This window comes from Ovis aries, chromosome 11 (assembly GCF_016772045.2).
Source record: "Ovis aries strain OAR_USU_Benz2616 breed Rambouillet chromosome 11, ARS-UI_Ramb_v3.0, whole genome shotgun sequence".
NCBI classification, from domain to species: Eukaryota; Metazoa; Chordata; class Mammalia; order Artiodactyla; family Bovidae; genus Ovis; species Ovis aries.
This window is the reverse complement of record NC_056064.1, coordinates 33274001-33292712: the sequence shown is the minus strand read 5'-3', so window position 1 is coordinate 33292712 and position 18712 is coordinate 33274001. Positions and strand designations below refer to the sequence as shown.

The 18712-nt window shown below is 49.8% G+C and overlaps 1 protein-coding gene across 5 annotated transcripts in view; it reads left to right on the top strand.

The window, feature by feature from the left end:
• SPECC1 (sperm antigen with calponin homology and coiled-coil domains 1) overlaps nucleotides 1-6336 on the top strand; it is a 203412-nt gene extending 197076 nt beyond the window's left edge. For 4 of the 5 annotated variants that reach the window (XM_042256705.2, XM_042256704.2, XM_042256703.2 and 1 more), the window contains one exon: nucleotides 3280-6336. In XM_042256705.2, the coding sequence (XP_042112639.1) occupies nucleotides 3280-3369 (90 nt within the window). In that variant the 3' untranslated portion in view covers nucleotides 3370-6336. Of the gene's footprint in view, nucleotides 1-1862 lie in introns of all 5 variants that reach the window. The other variant, XM_042256707.2, reaches the window with a different exon arrangement.
• Nucleotides 6337-18712: the final 12376 nt, after the last annotated feature.

Below are 18712 nucleotides of genomic sequence, written 5' to 3'. Positions count from 1 at the left end.
CCCCCGGAATGGTCACTCCTCGCACAGGCTCAGGTCTCCAGGTCGCCTAGGAAGGGAGGTCTTCACGGCTCAGGGTTTTATAGGGAGGTTAGAATGGTTCCTTAGGTGAGGCTGAACCTGTGCTGTCGCATAAACTTCATAGAGGCTTCTCTCTACCAGGCACTTTCTGTGAGTTGCGTCATGGTCCCTCTCAGAAGTCCTATGACATAGATGCTCCTTACATGAGGAACACTGCAATTTTGTGGAAGGGCACATAGCTTGTGAGTAGCCAAGACAAGGGTCAAGGAGGCTATCCGACTCCAGAGCCCACATCTCACGCCTCCATGACCCTGCATCTGAGCAGCCATGCCAACCTGGGCTCTTAAAGCACAATTTACTTATAGTCTATCAAGCGCATATGTGTTATATTGTAATTTATCTGATTATAGGGCTTATCTCTGCGCTTCTCTGGTGGCTCAGACAGTGAAGAATCCACCTGCAACGTGGGAGACCTGAGTTTGATCCCTGGGTTGGGCAGATCCCCTGGAGAAGGGCATGAAAACTCACTCCAGTATTCTTGCCTAGACTCCTGAGAGCAAGAAGCCCTATCTTTTTTTTTTTTTTAATTAATTTTATTGTAGTGAAATACACATAACATGGCTTCCCTGGTGGTAAAGAATCTGCCTGCCAATGCAGGAGACATAAGAGATGAGGGTTCAATCCCAGTGTGGGAAAATCTCCTGGAGAAGGGCGTGATGACTCACTCGAGTATTCTTGCCTGGGAAATCCCAGGACAGAGGAGCCTAGCAGGCTGCAGTCTATAGGGTCAAAAACAGTCGGACACAGCTTAGCAACTAAACAACAACAACTGTGAGTAAATTTGATTGATTGATGGCTGTTGAGCCAGCCTTGGATTCCTGAGATGAACCCACTTGATCATGATTCAATTTGCTAATATTTATTAAGGATCATTGTGTTTACTATTTTAGTGAGAAATTGGTATTCTTGTAATGTCTTTGTCCTGCTTTTGGTATCAGGGCAGTTCCAGCTTCACAGAATGAATGAGGAAGTGTTCCCTCCTCTTCTGTTTCCTGGAAGAGATTGCGTAGAACTGGTATTATTTCTTCCTAGACTGTTTGATAGAATTAACCAGTGAAACCATCTGGGTCTGGTGTTTTCTTTTTTTTTGGAAGGTTTTTAGGTACTGAATCAAGTGTCTCACACTATTGGATTTTTATTGATCCAACATACTCTGTCTTCTCCTGAAAGGTGTTAACTGATTTCTTCAAACATGTTCAAACGTGATGTTGACAATGCACTAAAACAGATTAAAATTTAATTATTGTTGGGTTCAAGCACGCAGGACAGTCTGAGTAAAACTGTGAATATTGATCAGATTTTAGAATCCTCTCTGAGCAGGAAGACATGTCCTTGCCCCCAGGGGGGTTTGCCATCCCTCCAGCCTCTCAGGCCATCCCTGTGTTCTCAGAGCTCACCTGCCTCCTGAGAGCATGATTCCTCATCACTTCTCCCTGTGTCGTCATGTTAGCAACCCTCGTGTTATAAGAATTTCGGCTGTTTGTGCATCTGTCTGTGCACACAGAAGGAGGCTTTTCCTCCTTGACTTCTGTGAACGCATTGTTTCTCTTTTCACGTTGCTGTAGGTTCCTGTGTGGGGTGTTCCACGTGCTCCTTTTCCACCCTTCCCTCAGACCGATGATATGCTGATTTCTCAGCCTCACCAGGGAGAAAAATCAGTAAAATATATTTAGATGCTGAAACAGAAGCTAAATGGCTGGTTCCATGCCTCAGCCAGTTCTGTCCCTGCCCAGAAACAGATGTTCTGAGCTCAGGCTGCTTTTCCACTGTGTCTCTGCTTCCAGCTTCATGCCAGGACCCTCTCTACTGTTCTCTCATGACCACAGAAGAATCCGCACTCAGCCCCAAGATGAATTGTTGAGTAGTGTGGTGACACGAATTTCAGGAAAGCCTGGCTGAGCAGTAGACGGAGCACCATCCTGCCGCTGTCAGTCCCCGGCCTCTGCCTGTGCTCGCTTGTGATGGATGAAATGAGGGAAAACAATAAAACATGGACTGGTGACCCTTTTGCCACTGGTGGCCCTCTGGTCAAATAGCTTTTAGCCGGTGTAGGGCTTTTGTGGCACAAATAGCAGAAACAGTACCACACAGATGCTCACTGCAAAAAAGTGACCACAGTCACACCCTGTGCTATTAGGATGGAACAGCTGTTCTCTGGGCATTGTATATCCGCTAAATGACGCAACACAGCTGTGTGGAAAATTGAGTATGAAAAATGTTCAGTGACAAAGCACAGGGTATGCAGTGACAATGTGGGAGGACATGGGTGTGTGTTCAAATGTAGCTGGGAGAAGTGGGAATCCTTTCACAACAATGGAATCATAATGACTCTTTTTAAAACTTTTGTTTTATTGATTGAAATAGAGCCCATTTAGAATGTCCTATTAGTTTCTCGTGTGCAACAAAGTGATTCAGTTATATACACATTCTTTTCCACGTTCTTTCCCATTTTTGTTTATCCCAGGATACTGAATATAGTTCCCAGCGCTGCGCAGTAGGACCTTGTTGTTTATCCATCCTGTATGTAATGGTTCACATCTGCTAATCCCAAACGCCCAGTCCTCTCCTCCCCGACCCCTTGGCAACCACAAGTCTTCTCTGTGTCTGTGAGTCTGTTTCATAGATAGGTTCAGTCATGTCATTTTTTAGATTCCACGTATAAGTGATATCATATGCTATTTGCCTTTCTCTGTCTGATTTACTGTAATAATCTCTAGTTGCATCCATGTTGCTGCGGATGGCATTATTTCATTCTTTTTAATGGCCGAGTAATACTCCATTGTATATATGTAACACATCTTCTTTATCCATTCCTCTGTCGATGGACATTGAAGTTGTTTCCTTATCTTGGCTACTGTGATTAGTGCTGCCTAGACCATTGGGGTGATGTATATTTTTGAATTAGAGTTTTATCCAGATATGTGCCCAGGAGTGGGATTGCTGGATCATGTGACAACTCTTAGTTTTTGTTCAGAACTTTTCTTTTTTCAGAACTTTCTTTTAATGCTCATTGTTAAAATTTGAGAGGGGCAGGAGATCATGTCTAATGTTCCTAAAAGCATAGCATCTCCTGAATAAGCAGGAAGGAAAAGCTTTTCTTTTTCCCACTGAGCACCTTTAGCACTGGCTGGATGTTGCCTGCACCTGCCAGCCACGTGGGAAGGTCTGGCGGCACCCGGTGACCTCTGCCCTCTCCCACAGGAGCTCAGTGAGTTGCTACACACGGACCGGCCTGACTGGCAGAGTGTGATGCAGTATGTGGCCCAGATCTACAAGTACTTCGAGACGTAGGTCCTGCATGTCCCACACCCACTGTGTGTCCTGGATGCACCTGGTCTGTGCTGTCAGCTGCCCACTGTCTGGATTTCCAAGGCAGGCTCCACCTGAGTCCGACACACAAACAAGAAACAGCGGGGTCTGCCGCACCCACCCTGAACCCTGACACATGTGGACTGTAAGTCGGGGGTCCTGCTCCCAGGGGCCCCCTTCTCCTGCGGGAGCCCCGCGATGTGTTCACTGGAGCTGCCCTGAGTCTCACGACAAACATCTAAACCCATCATCTTTCTACTAAGAATCCTGGCTTCTGCCTTCTAAAAACTCTGTACTTGCCAGTCCAGCCCCTCCAGAAACACCGAGCAGGACACAAAAGGACGGTCGGCTCTCAAGCAGCTCTGAGTCACGTGAGCCCTGCCTTTTGGGGACAGACTTGGTTCTCAGAGAGGATTTCACCACCGTTAGGTCTCCTGTCCCTTACTTCATTCTCTGGGTGGGAGACCAAACATTTGAGATGAAAGGAGCCCCTGGGTGAGTGCTCGGTACCCCTGGGAAGGACAGGAGGGGTGTGTCTGGGGCGTGGTCACACCAGGACTGCTGCTTGGCAGTGGACAGAAGGCCTCTGTGACCTCACCTGCTCCTTGTGTCCTGCACACGTTCACGCCTGTCCACACCCGCATGCTTGGACACGCAAAACTTGACAGAGTCCCTCAGACAGAAGGGACAGGCCTGTGTTGGCCAGGTTCCTCCTGCTTTTGCACAAGCAGGCTGAAGACGTGTCTTTTTGGGGTGCTGGGCAGACAGCATCTCAGCTCTGGCTTTGACTTAGTCCTTCCCCGGGCCTCTTAAATTTGCATGGACAGGAGGCCCGAGTGAGGCAGGGAGGGCTCGGGTACGACTGGATGAAGGGCTTCCCCAGCACGTGCAGTCACCCCATGTGGCTGCGGAGCACCCCCCCAGAACAGCCCTTCCCCCAGAGCAGCCCCTCCCCTGGGTCATGCAGGGATGGGTGCAGGTCATCACCTGGGCAAATACATGCACATTTCATGGCAAATGAGGTCCCCCCTGGCCCAGGGGGCTCCCACAGCTGCTGACATCAGTGCCCTCTGACCCAGGTCCATTGACACTCCCTGAGCGCAGGGCTGCCCGCCCTGCCCAGTACATCCTGCGAGCCCAGGGGCAGGCGGGCCCTTCTGCACAGCAAGGCCCTGTTGGTCCCTGTCCTGGGAGGTGTGAGCTCAGCCCCCCTGCCCAGTTGCCTTGGAGGAGACACTGGGCCCCTCCAGGGTCCGTCTGTCCTCCTCAGGCTGCAGCGGTTGCCCACTGGGGTTCTTGTCTGGGGGCTCCCGGACAGCATACACCCCCTCACCTGCCCCGGCCTGGGGTCAGAGTGTCAGGAAGGCCACCAGCGTCATGTTGTGTGTATTTTCAAAGTCCCTGAGAACGCTGAAAGGGGAGTCTGGTGACAGTAACCGTGTGGGGTGTCTTCATGTGGAAGGTGGAGGCACCTTCCTGGCCAGTCTGCTGGAATTTACCCAGTGTCTCCTCCCAGGTGTCTGCCTCTTCCTCACCCCCCTGTTCCTGCCTTGCTCACCCTACAAGGGGACGTCACACCCAAGAGGGGTCGAGCCGTTAGTGGCTGTGTTTCCTCCGAGTTCACTGCAGGCTCTGCGGGAGGGGCCGCCGATGCCTGGCGCTGCTCCTGGTGCCCTGTGATTCCCGAGACGGTCTGGGACCGGCTCCTGTGGCAGTCTCTCGGTGGGGGGCTCGCTTCGGGTTAGAAAGAAGAGAGGGGCCCATGTGCAGTTTACTTTTATAACTCGGAGAGGTTGCCCAATTCTTGCTGCCCAGCGGGCAGACTAGAGCACAGAGTGCCTGTGTCCTGCCCGAGGGAACAGGCGGTGTAGGGCAGTTCTGGCCCTGGGCATTGTGGTGTGGGGTCAGGTCTTCAGTAGTGAAGAGGCGGGGGGTCACCTCGGTCCAGTTTTAATTGAGGAGCTCATAGCACAAGGTGAGTGTGGAATGTTTTTAAAGTTGAGAACACGTGGTGGTTACCGTGAGCACACCCCACCCTCCCCAGTTCCCTGTCCTGAGGTTTCCACAGGCCACTCTATCTGTGTTTCTTCCCCTCTTCCTCCACCCAGCACTTTGTCATTTAAAATTATTTGGTGGTTCTGTAGATCCTTTTTCCAAAAAAAATGCGTTATTTTTATACGCAAGATAGTCACAAAATGCAAGATCCCCGAGAGGGGCGGAGTCATTTTAAGACACAAAGAGAAGCCCTTGGCTCTTTGTGTGCTGAGTTGTTTCCTGGCTGATGGTGGCGCCACAGCCCCTGCCCACCAGGCTGGCCATCTGGGGAACCCACAACTCTCCTGGCCCGTCCCTCCTCACTTCAGAAATGACAGTGGTCTTTGGTTTTTGCTCTTCACTCAGCTGTTGTATAGCTTTTGTTGAGACCACCCAAGGACCTCAGGGAACCCACACCTGGTGTCACGGTGTCCTTGGGTCTCAGCCCCAGAATGGTGGGCTGCTTTCCCAGCCCCCTGCCATCCCCACCAAGGGGACAGGCCCCTCTCTGTGCTCTGCCTGGGATGGAGGACATGATCATCAGATACAAGCTCCTTTGCACATCCAGCCCCAGTCCTCCCCAGCCCAGAGCCCGAGGGCCATTTGAGAGAAAGTGAGAGTGGCATGCAGCAATGGACAGGACTCAGAAGCCCTTTTATTAAGGATATTTAATATCGTGGCCCCAGCTTCATGGCGGGTTTCACTTTTCTGGCCAGGTTAAAGTTTGGCTGGCCCACGCTGCCCTGAGCAGCTCTCTGACTGTAACCACATGAGTGCGGCCTTGTTTCTGCCAGGAGTGCAGAGTGCCAAGTGTGGTCCAGACACAACAGATGCGTGTGCAAATGTTGACATGACCAAGTGTGACATATGACTCTGTAATATTTCTAATAAATATATTTTGTTTCTGATTGTGAATGTGTCCCAGCAACGTTTATTGTTACTGTTTTCTCAAAATGCCAGACTTCCATTCAGTCCATTCCAAACCGGCACCTCCAGGCCCCTATTCCTTGCTGGGTGTGGTCTCCACTGCAGCTGCCATGGGTCACCAGAGAGGTCTGGGCTCTGACGCCCCTCAGCCTCATTCCCTGCATGGCCCCCTAGAGCTCCCCCTCCAGGGCCACACAGGATGCTGTAGGCTGCATGGACGGGCCTGCCAGGGATGGGGAGCAAGCAGGAGGGGGTCATACCAAGATTGTGGGGGCAGGGTGGACATGAACTTGAATGGACAGGGGCTGCCGCAGTGTTCTGACACCAGGATCCCATGCAAGCGATTCATCAGGTGGTATGTGGTCTTCAGGCACTGCTCAGAGGCCACTGTTCACAGATGTCTGGGGACCAGCCCAGCCCACAGGAGAGGAGAGAGGACACAGGAGGAGCCTCATCGCTTCCTCCTCCTTCCAGGGAAGCACCCGCCTCCCTTCCTACCCCGACAGGTTCTGGCCTTTCCATCCTGGGGGCCTCCCTCTTCCCAGAATAGCACAGCCTCTGCTGCAAGTGGAACAGACCCTGAGCCAGGATGGCTGCCACCACCTGCTTCCTCTGGGCAGTCGGGTGCCAGGCAACTGTACCCAGAAGACACCAGGGTCCTCGTGTGATGACCCGCCATTGTCCTAGCTGCTCAACCTGTGTACATGTGTGTGCATGCACACGGGCACATGGACATTTGGTGGATGGCCAGTGTTGCACCCATGGCCAATGGACCCCTTCCATGGTTTGGGGTCCAGCGGGGAGGTTCCTGATCTATGGGCCTGGACCCCTCTGTGGATAAAGCTCGGTCCAGGCATACTGAGTTGGGTCTGAGGCATGAGCTGCCCAGCAGGGCATGACCCACAGCCTGTGCCCCAGTGGTACTTTGTGGCTGTGCCTGTGGTCAGTGGCTCTGTGCTATTTTGAAGGCTTGGGGACTCTGGCTGCGGGGTCTCGGCCAGCTGTGGGCACCTTCCCCAGTGCCTCTGTTCCTCCTGCCACTGAGCACATGGCTTCCCAGGGCAGAGCCAACAAGATCAGATGTGTATGGGGCCAGGGATGTTTTCAGTCTGAGCTTGCAGTCCTGCAAGCCAGGACTTTAGACCTTACCTCCTATAGCCCAGCGCACCCAAATGGCCCCTCAGGGTCTCAGGACAGGCTTGAAGCTGTGCACTGTCACTCTTTAGAAGTCTTATTTTGAGGGCCTAAATTTTGTATTTGAAGTTTTTCAAATGTTGAGAATTCTACATTCCCTTCCTAACAGGTCATATAAAAATGTTGACTTTTCCCCTAAAAAATGTTTGAATAGTATCAGGACGTTGGTTGGGAAGATTCATCACCTCCTTGTAGAGCTATGTTCCCTGGCGTGAAGAACCCATAGGCATGCCTGACCCTCAGGGCATGAGTCCGGCTGGAGAAGTACAAAACTGGCCAGAAAGGTGAGTCACAAATTGTGTAACTTCAAGTTATCTGGGAAGAGAAAACCAGGGAGCACAGTGGTAACCAGCTTCCTGGGAGCCCCTTTTGATTCGTTTCTGGACAGGTTCGGCTCTGGAGCTGTTTGCACAGGGCGGGGTGAGGAGCCAGGCTGGAGTCCAAGAACATTTGCTGGCCTTCGCATCCTCCAGGTTGAGTCAGCTGGAACCCACGGCATCTCATTGTCCATGTCCCCAGGCCATGGAGGATTCCTCCCCTGCCTCAGACAATGGAAACCTGTCTCCCAGCTAAGAGCAGACACGTGGAGCCTGGGGATTTGGCAGATCCGGACCAGATCTGGCCCCAGGCATCTTCTCCAACTTGTTTACAGTTTAAAGCAACGGGCCTCTTCCCTGAGCCTGCCTTGAGAGAGCAAAGATGCTGTGGGGTCTCTGCTGCTGGGAGGGGCCACTCTGAGTGATGTGGGAGATGGCACCTCAGCAGCAGCCTTGCCTCCTTTGAAAATGAAATTCTCTGACCACGAAACCAGAAGCCGGAAGATGCATTTCCTGTGATTAGTTGTAAATGTCATTGTTCTAAAGTGACAATTGTTACTAAAATACATGTTCTGTCCAGAGAATACCCAAAAGTACAAAGACAAAAAAAGTTCTTGACATCACACCAAAAATAGGTTACCACAATTAACTTCCATTCAGTATTTTATCAGATCACTTAGGATTGGGCTAAACTTCAAGGAATAGAGGCTACAGCAATACTGTCTTAGATAAGAAACTTATTTCTCACCAAAAAGAGAAGTCCAGAGGTGGAAAACCCAAGAATGGTATGTTGGAGCCCTCTGTTATGCCCAGTGTCCGAGTCCCCAACACTGAGAGAATAAGACATCCACAGCAATGCAAAAGCATAAAGGGGGTTTATTGCTAGCTCGAGCTAGGGCTCAAGTCTCATCCAGCGCAGTGGAGTCTTGACGAGAGCCCCGAGCTCTGAATCACATCTACTTTTATACAGACGGTTCTTTGTTCCTGTAACAGCATAGCTGATTGGTTAATGGTTAAACCGTTCGCGCACTCGGGACTTTTAAACCTCGCATCTCTATCGGGATTGGCTCAGGTCTGGCGCGGGTGGGAGCTACACTGCCTGTGGGAGTTCCCAGTGCCTCAGCTTTCCTAGAGACTAAACCTCAGGCCTAGCCTGCCCCTTAGAGCCTGTCCTGGCTTCAGTTTGGTCCTAACACCCTCAAATCCTCAGGGACCCAGACCCCTTTCCACTCTGACATTTCCCAAGGGAATGCAGTTTGTCCTCATGAGCTAAGATGGCTGTCAGAATTCCAGTCATCGCAACTGTATACCAGGTGGCAGCATAGAGGAAGAGTGCCCTGTCCTTTTAAATCTTCCTAGAAGACCCATTTAACATGTTCACTTTTATTTCATTGAGCAGAATTTAGTCACACGGCTGTACCTAGCTTCAATGAAAGTGGAAGTTAGTTGCTCAGTCTTGTCCAACTCTTTGTGGCCCCATGGACTGTAGCTTACCCGGCTCCCCTGTCCATGGGATTCCCTAGGCAAGCATACTGGGGTGGGTTGCCATTTCCTTCTCCAGGGGATCTTCCCCAACGAGGGATCAAACCTGGGTCTCCTGCATTGCAGGCAGATTCTTTACTGTCTGAGCCACCAGGGAAGCCCACCTAGCTTCAGTGGAGACCATGAAATGTAGTCTTTTTAGGTGAACACCAGTGGAGCTGGCTGAAAACTAGGAAGAATCAACGTTGTGAAGGCACCTAGAAGGTTCTGTGACAATGTATATACTTTTTCATCTTAAAGTTTTATTTCTTGAATAAGTTAAAAACCTTATTTTTACTTGGCTCAAAAATTTAACAGGAAGAGAGAGACAGTGAAAAGTCCCCCATCCACTTAGTCATCCCTCTCCTCCCCTCCCCTCACACAAGCTCACTGGCAACCGTGTCACCAGTTATCTTGTACGTTTCTGTCTCCGGAGCGTCTTATACAAGCAACTGTGAGCACCATGGGCTCTCACTTTAACCTGGAAGGTGGCAGGCTGTGCACATCTGCATCTTGTCCTTCATTTTGCTCTGTCTGTTGTCTTTTCCCTTAGTGATGCATCATGGAGTATTTTCCCGTCAATACAAAGAGAGCATTCTCATTTCTTGTTCCTGCAGCCTGGTGTTCCACTGGGTGGGTGCAGCATAAATTATGTATCTACTCCCCTGGGAAGGGTGTGTGTGGCCGGATGATCTGTCACACAAGCCAGGACCCTTTCAAGAGAGTGTGGTGTCTGTTAGTAATTATACTGGAGCAAAGCTATGAACTGTCCCAAGTGGACTGGAGCACGGGGTCGCCCCATGAGGATGAACGTGGGGTGTCAGTCAAAGTGTTTTGTGGTTACAACAGTGCTGTAAATTTTAATGTGCACGTGCGTAACTAGGTTCATCCACATAAGTCTCCAGGTCAAAGGGTGCCTGCTTTGTGCTCTGGGTGGAAACTGCCAATTTGACCTCCGTGGGAGCAGTGCTGGCTTTTCTCATCACAGCTCCGCCCACAGAGCGTGTTGTCAGACCTTTGGATTTTTGCTGATCCTAATAGGTGAGAAGCAGCATCTGAATTAGTTTTAATGTGCATTTGTTGTGAATGAGGCTGAATATGCTTAAGAATCCTATTTATGTTCCTTTTCCTGTGCCTAGTCTTTTTGAATCCTTTGCCCATTTTTTTCTTACTCAGTGTTTAGAAATCACATCTTGGAGTTCTTTTGTGAGTTAGAGAGATGATTCTGGTGATTTGAGATGCAAATATTTTCCCCCAGCTAGCTGTTTGTCTTTGCTTATGATGGTTTGTTTTCCAAATTTCCTGGCATAGTGAGTGCAGCACTTCCACAGCATCATCTTTCAGGATTTGAAATAGCTCAACTGGAATTCCATCACCTCCACTAGCTTTGTTCGTACTGATGCTTTCTAAGGCTCACTTGACTTTGCATTCCAGGATGTCTGGCTCTAGGTGAGTGATCACACCATTGTGGTTATCTGGGTCATGAAGATCTTTTTTGTATAGTTCTTCTGTGTATTCTTGCCACCTCTTCATAATATCTTCTGCTTCTGTTAGGTCCATACCATTTCTGTCCTTTATTATGCCCATCTTTGCATGAAATGTTCCCTTGGTATCTCTAATTTTCTTGAAGAGATATCTAGTCTTTCCCATTCTATTGTTTTCCTCTATTTGCATTGATCACTGAGGAAGGCTCTCATATCTCTCCTTGCTATTCTTTGGAACTCTGCATTCAGATGTTCATTATCTTTCCTTTTCTCCTTTGCGTTTTGCTTCTCTTCTTTTCTCAGGTAATTGTAAGTCCTCCTCAGACAACCATTTTGTCTTTCTGCATTTCTTTTTCTTAGGGATGGTCTTGATCACTGCCTCCTGTACAATGTCACAAACCTCTGTCCATAGTTCTTCAGGTATTCTGTCTATAAGATCTAATCCCTTGAATCTATTTGTTCCTTCCACTGTATAATCATAAGGGATTTGATTTAGGTCATACCTGAATGGTCTAGTGGTTTTCCCTGCTTTCTTCGATTTAAGTCTGAATTTTGCAGTAAGGAGTTCATGATCGGAGCCAGTCAGCTCTCAGTCTTGTTTTTGCTGACTGTATAGAGCTTCTCCATCTTCAGCTTCAAAGAATATAATCAATCTGATTTCGGTATTGACCATCTGGTGATTGTCAAAACTCAGCAGTGGCCACAGGACTGGAAAAGGTCAGTTTTCATTCCAATCCCAAAGAGAAGCAATGCCAAAGAATGTTCAAACTACCGCACAATTGCACTCATCACACACGCTAGCAAAATAATGCTCAAAATTCTCCAAGCCAGGCTTCAATGTTAGGTGAACCATGAACTTCCAGATGTTCAAGCTGGATTTAGAAAAGGCAGAGGAACCAGAGATCAAATTGCCAACATCTGTTGGATCATAGAGAAAGCAAGAGAGTTCCAGAAAAACATCTACTTCTGCTTTATTGACTATGCCAAAGCCTTTGACTGTGTGGATCACAACAAACTGTGGAAAACTCTTAAAGATATGGGAATACCAGGCCACCTGACCTGCCTCCTGAGAAATCTGTGTTCAGGTCAAGAAGCAACAGTTAGAACTGGACATGGAACAACAGACTGGTTCCAAATCGGGAAAGGAGTACATCAAGTCTGTATATTGTCACCCTGCTTATTTAACTTATATGCAGAGTACATCATGTGAAATTCTGGGCTGGATGAAGCACAAGCTGGAATCAAGATTGCCGGGAGAAATATCAAGAACCTCAGATATGCAGATAACACCACCCTTATGGCAGAAAGTGAAGAACTAAAGAGCCTTTTGTTGCAAGTGAAAGAGGAGAGTGAAAAAGTAGACTTAAAGCTCAACATTTAGAAAACTAAGATCCTGGCATCCAGTCCCATCACTTCATGGCAAATAGATGGGGAAACAATGGAAACAGTGAGAGACTGGTTTTTTTTTTTTTTTTTTTTTTTGGCTCCAGAATCACTGCAGATGGTGACTGCAGCCATGAAATTAAAAGACGCTTACTCCTTGGAAGAAAAGTTATGACCAACCTAGGTAGTATATTCAAAAGCAGAGACATTACTTTGCCGACTAAGGTCCATCTAGTCAAGGCTATGGTTTTTCCTGTGGTCATGTATGGATGTGAGAGTTGGACTGTGAAGAAGGCTGAGCGCCAAAGAACTGATGCTTTTGAACTGTGGTGTTGGAGAAGACTCTTGAGAGTTCTTGGACTGTAAGGAGATCAAACCAGTCCATCCTAAAGGAAAGCAGTCCTGAATATTCATTGAAAGGACTGATGCTGAAGCTGAAACTCCAATACTTTGGCCACCTGATGAGAAGAGCTGACTTATTAGAAAAGACCCTGATGCTGAGCAAGACTGAAGGCAGGAGGAGAAGGGGACAACAGAGGATGAGATGGTCGGATGGCATCACTGATTCGATGGACATGAGTTTGCACAAGCTCTGGGAGTTGGTGAATGACAGGGAAGCCTGGCGTGCTGCAATCCATGGGGTCACAAAAAGTTGGACATGACTGAATGACTGAACTGAACTGATTATGATTTGTTGGGTTTTTCCATGTAGGAGATTTTTTATCTTTATCTTTTCTTTTATGCCTTTGGATTTTAAGCCAAAACCCTTCCCCATTCCAGAGTTATGAAGAAGCTCTGTTATGGAAGACTGCTTCAGGGTTTTCTTCTAGAACATTCTTCTGTTTTAAATCCTTGTTTCATTTGGGTTTCGATGTGGTGTTCATGTGGGGTATGGAGATATATGCTTTTGAAAAGTGTATTTACTTTTTTCCATGGTAATACAAGCTCATGGTTTAGTTACCTCCCAACTTATAAATAGTAACTCACACTGCTCTGTGTTCACTCTATTGATTTAAGTTTGTTTTTCTATGTTACATGAGAATTTAAGTCCTGTGCCTCCACTCCACATCCTTTGCTCACAAATGCCCATCAGATCTGTCCACTGGGTGGTGGACCCTGGGATATGACCATGTTCTATTTCGCTCCTTTTAAAAATGAGTTAACTTTTCATTTTTTAGTAAGTGATCTTATTTAGTCATTATGACCCCCTTTTCAAAAATATATTAACTAGACAGATTTGGGGTTAAACTGCGTGGGATGGAGGAACTCCTCATTTTCTTCTGCAGCGCATTTTCTTCTAAAAAATTTTCTTCTCACACAATCTTGGGACACTTCCCCAGTGGCTCAGCAGTAAAGAATCCGCCTGCCAATGCAGGAGATGCAGGAGACGCGGGTTCTATCCCTGGGTTGGGAAGATACCCTAAGGAGGAAATGGCAACCCACTCCGGTATTTTTGCCTGGAGAATCCCATGGACAGAGGAGCCTGGCGGGCTACAGTCCATGGGGTCACAAAGAGTTGGACATAACTAAGCACATCTAGTCAAGGCTGTGGTTTTTGCAGTGGTCATGGATGTGAGAGTTGGACTGTGAAGAAGGCTGAGCACCGAAGAATTGATGCTTTTGAACTGTGGTGTTGGAGAAGACTCTTGAGAGTCCCTTGGACTGCAAGGAGATCCAACCAGTCCATTCTAAAGGAGATCAGCCCTAGGATTTCTTTGGAGGGAATGATGCTGAAGCTGAAACTCCAATACTTTGGCCACCTCATGCGAAGAGTTGACTCATTGGAAAAGACTCTGATGCTGGGAGGGATTGAGGGCAGGAAGAGAAAGGGACAACAGAGGATGAGATGGCTGGATGGCATCACTAACTTGATGGACGTGAGTTTGAGTGAACTCCAGGAGTTGGTGATGGACATGGAGGCCTGGCGTGCTGCGATTCATGGGGTCACAAAGAGTTGGACATGACTGAGCGACTGAACTGAACTGACTGAAGCACGCACAAGTCCACAGTATTATCGTTTGAAATAGCTGGTTACATTTGTGTCTGAATAAGTTACGCCTGGTGTTTTCTTGATTTGAGTACTTTCAACCTAGAATCAGAGCAACCCTAAGAGTCATCTGCAGGTATTCCACGTGGTTTTCCCATGTCAAGTGCTGCGGGATACAACTGTGAATGACACAGACTCAGCCCAGACTCTCTGGAGCTCACATTCTGATGCACTAGGAAGAAAAGTAGAGTGGGGAGAGAGTCGGGTGGGCTGGTGAGAGCAGATACTGCTCTAGGAGGGATGGTCGGAGAAAGGCTCTGTGAGGAGGTGACAGAGTTTGAACCAATACCTGGAAGATATGAAAGGGAGCCTGATGAAAACGGGGAGGAGGGGTGGACAGACTGGGAGCAGCCTGTGCAAAGGCCCTGTGGCAGGAACATGCTGGTTGTGTGTGGGTGGGGGCAGATGTGTGTGTATCTGTCTGTGTGTTTGTCTTGGGGGCATACCAGGGGGCCAGTGTGAGCAGCAGAACATGGAAGGAACTGTCTAGAAGAGGGAGGGAGGTGAGAACCTCCCAGCCTGATCAGAAGTAACTGGAGGGTTGGGAAGATGGTCTGACTTACTGTCCTAAACATTCTTTTTGGAAGTCCAGCAGAGACATGACTGTGGTGGGACAAGAGTGTAGTAAAGATAAAATGATAAAGACTGGCGAGGAGGTCAGGTGAGCATGTGGGAGCTCAGACAGGATGACAGCAGGGAAGATGGACGGGAGGAGGAGGTTTCCAGCAGAGCTGACACGTGCTCCAGCCTGCTGTGGGAGAGGGATCTTGGATGACAGCGGGCAGGCATGTGAGCCGGGCATCTGCTAACCCTGGTGCCACCAGCTGAGCTGGTTGGGGGTGGGGGGAACCCAGGGAGGCGGGGTCAGAGTCAGGCTCAGGTGCCTTTTCAACATCCAAGAAGAGAAGTTGAGTGGACAAGAAAACAAAGTCGTCTCAAGCCCAAGAGAAAAGACAGAGAAGACACCTGCAGGAGGATGGTTCCTGGTCCTCTTAACACGTAGCCACTGGGGAGGCCGAGGGCATCTCGGAAGCCAACATTTGGGGAAGGAGAAAGTGATGGACAAACACTGCCAAGAGGTTGAGTAAGATGAGTGAGCACTGAGAACAGACCCTGGATGTGGTGAGACAAGCATAGGTGGTGTGGGTTGACAGGGCCTGCGGGACATGGCTGGAGGTGGGAGTCGGGACTCAGTAGGAAGTGGAGGCCGAGACCTCTGCTATGCAGGGGACACAGGGCAGGCTGCAGGAAGTGACGTGAAACGGGGAGGGATGTCACTGTCATCCTGTTTTCTCCCTGAAGGGTGGAAGGATGTGGCCCATTTTCCTGCTTGTGGGATCAGTCTGGAGCAGGGGGCAGCAAGGGGAGCAGACTCTCATGTAGCAGGGCCGGGGTATCCATAAGGCCGTGCACAGAGCTGGAGTGGGGAGTGGGTGGCTGTGAAATCCCGCACAAGCTCCAGACGCCGGTGTTCGGAGGCAGAGCAGTGGCTATTTGCCAACCTGGGTGGACCCATGTTTGTTTTCACAGCTGGTACAGCTGGATGAGGGCCCAGGGGCTGAGTGTCAGGTGTGGGGCGGGGGTCTTGCACAGGAAATGGGCTGGGAGGGGGCTGTGCATAGTGAGGCCTGAGGCCTGCGAGGCAGGCCCACAGGGCCAGAGTGGTTCAGGAGGCTGGAGGGGCGAGTGTGGGCCAGGATGTGGGCCAGGGAGACACGCAGAGGGCTTCACAGAAAGGCAGTGTTGGAGCTGCCAGGAACGGAGACGCTGGGGTGAAAAAGGCAGGGATGGGGAAGAAGCTTCCTGGAAGTGGGTCGAGCACTGGGGAGTGGGGGGTGAGCAGGTCACCACAGAGAGAAATGGCTCACAACTGTGGAGGAGGGGAGCTCAGACATGAGCCCCACATGTGCCCCTTCCACAGGGAGTCTGGCAGAAGCAGCCTCAGGAGGCTAGGGGGACACGGCTGGGGCCCTACCAGCAGGAGGGCAACGGACGTTCAGAGAAGAGGTGAGAATTTGTGGTGTTTTCTGGTGATGCCATGAGTTCAAGGCCTGGTAGAGACATGGGGTCAGGAGGAAGTGGACTCTGGGGTCAGATGAGGGGATATTCGGCCGATGGGGGACAACCATGGGAACACGAGGTGGACTCCAGCCAGATCCTGAGAGTCAGGAGCACCTCCTGGAGGAGTCAGAGGGGTGGGCCCCCAGGAGGGCCCAGGGGCCTGGGGCGGATTCCAAGACGACCCCGGCCTGCCCTGCACCCCAAGGAAGATACACGCGGACATGAGGATCTCTGCCCTTTCCCTGTGCAGGAGGCAAAGAGTCATTTCGGCACTTCCTTCCATCCTGTCTCAGCAGCCGCTGTTGTGTGCCCTGCCCCTGGTCCAGCAGCACCAGCACCACTGGTGGGAGGTCTGTCCACACAGCGAGGAGCATCCAGCCTTAGAAAGGGAGGAAGCCTTGATACGTGAACAACATGGATGAGCCGGGTGGACACCGTGCTGCATGAACGGACCAGTCACAAAAGGACCAGTACTGTATGATTCTGCTTCCATGAGGTCCCTGGAGTCGTCGGGTCCGTGCAGAGTGGGGCGGTGGTTCCCAGGGCTTGCGGAGGGGGAGGGGCCGTTATTTAACAGGTTGCAAGTTTCAGGTTTGCAGGATGAAGCAACTCTGGAGGTGGGTGGTGGTGACAGCTGCACCGCGATATGGATGCGCTTAGTGCCGCAGAAGTGCGTGCGCTTAGCTGTGGTTAGAATGGCTCAAGAGGAAGTCGACATGGGGGAACCAAGGCTGCCCTATGAGCTCTGGGCTGAACGTCGGACCAGAATCTGGCTCCAGATCGCGGCGCCCAGAGGGAGGAGGAATGAGATGGGCAGTGACTCAGGTGCTGAGCGCCCAGGGGCTCCCTGGAGACACTTGGGTCACCAGGGTGGTAGCTGCAGTGGGCAGGGCCACCTCTAAGCAGCAAGTGGATGTGACAACAGCAGGCCCAGCCTGTGGGCTCTCCCTGACCCCAGCCTCCGTGCTGGACCTCAGAGCTGTTGTTAAAATGGCCTGACTCTTCCCTTCAGAGAAGATAGGGTCTGCTGAGCTCCACACACTCACCTGAGCATCTGTGCCACTCGGCCAGGGCCCCGCAGTGCTTGATGGGAACCCGAGTCTGACCCACAGAGCTGAGGAGACCAAGAAAATTCTGAACAACAAAGGAAGACCCATACCAAGACACCATCAAGTCAGCGCTTTCGAAAGTATGGCATCAGCTGAGGAGAGAGCAGTGATTGCTGCATCAGAGTGGAGTCCAGAGGTGCTGCAGCTCAGGGTGGCTGCCCACGCCCTGAGCTCAGGGAAGAGGACGCCCTGCGGTGGGCGCCTGGCCACTGTGTTGTGATGGGGGGCAGGTTGGATCCTTCCTCCCCGAGGGAGAAACAGCACCCAGTTCAGAGACCAGCCTGCTTCACCACATAATATGAAAAGCTTCTGTTCAACAGAAGACATTGTAAACAAAATTAAGAGATTAAAGACAGACGGGGGGGGGGGGGGGAGCGGGGAACAGGCTGAGAAAAATATCCACAGTACATCACTGGCAATACCCAACATTCAGTAATAACTATAACACAAAGAGCTCCTAAAAATAGAGAAGACAAACAAAGGAAAGTTTCATAGCCAACACTTAGGAAAAAATGCAAAATATCAGTAAGAATGAAGGGAAGCTTGCCTTCAGCAGAAAGTCATGTGAAATAAAGCAACAGCGATATCAACATTTCCTTACCCAACAGGGAAAAGCAAAAAATGTTGAGGACATTCGGGTTTGGCACAATTATGCAAACATGGATGTTCCTATGTACTGTTGCTGAAGGATGGATAAACAGTCTCTTTCTGGAAAGTGATTTGTAATGTTAGTGTGTTAAATGTTAAATATGTAATTTAATACAGTGTTCCCACTTCTGGAACTTTAGCCCAGAAAATACTCTTGGATATTCAAGAAGAGCTAGCAGCAAGAGTAACAGCAAAAATAATGGGAATAAAGTAGGAATTTCTATAAATAGAAGAGCGATAAAAAACTAAACTGTGTGTCCAGTAGTATGGAATACTGGGCAGCTTCGAGAAAGACGGATGAATGTGCTTTTTGAAAGATGTCCATGAGATAGTTGTTAGAAACAGGTTTCTTGACCATCTGGGTGGGTGAGTTAAGTCTGTTGTTTAGTTACTAAGTCGTGTCCCCAGCTCTTTTGTGACACCACAGACTGTAGCCTCCCAGGCTCCTCTGTCCACGGGATTTCCCAGCAAGAATACTGGAGTGGGTTTCCGTTTCTGACTTCAGGGGATCTTCCTGACCCAGGGATTGAACCCGTATCTCCTGAATTGGCAGGCAGATTCTTTACCACTGAGCCACCAGGGAAGCCTGGGGTAAGTCTA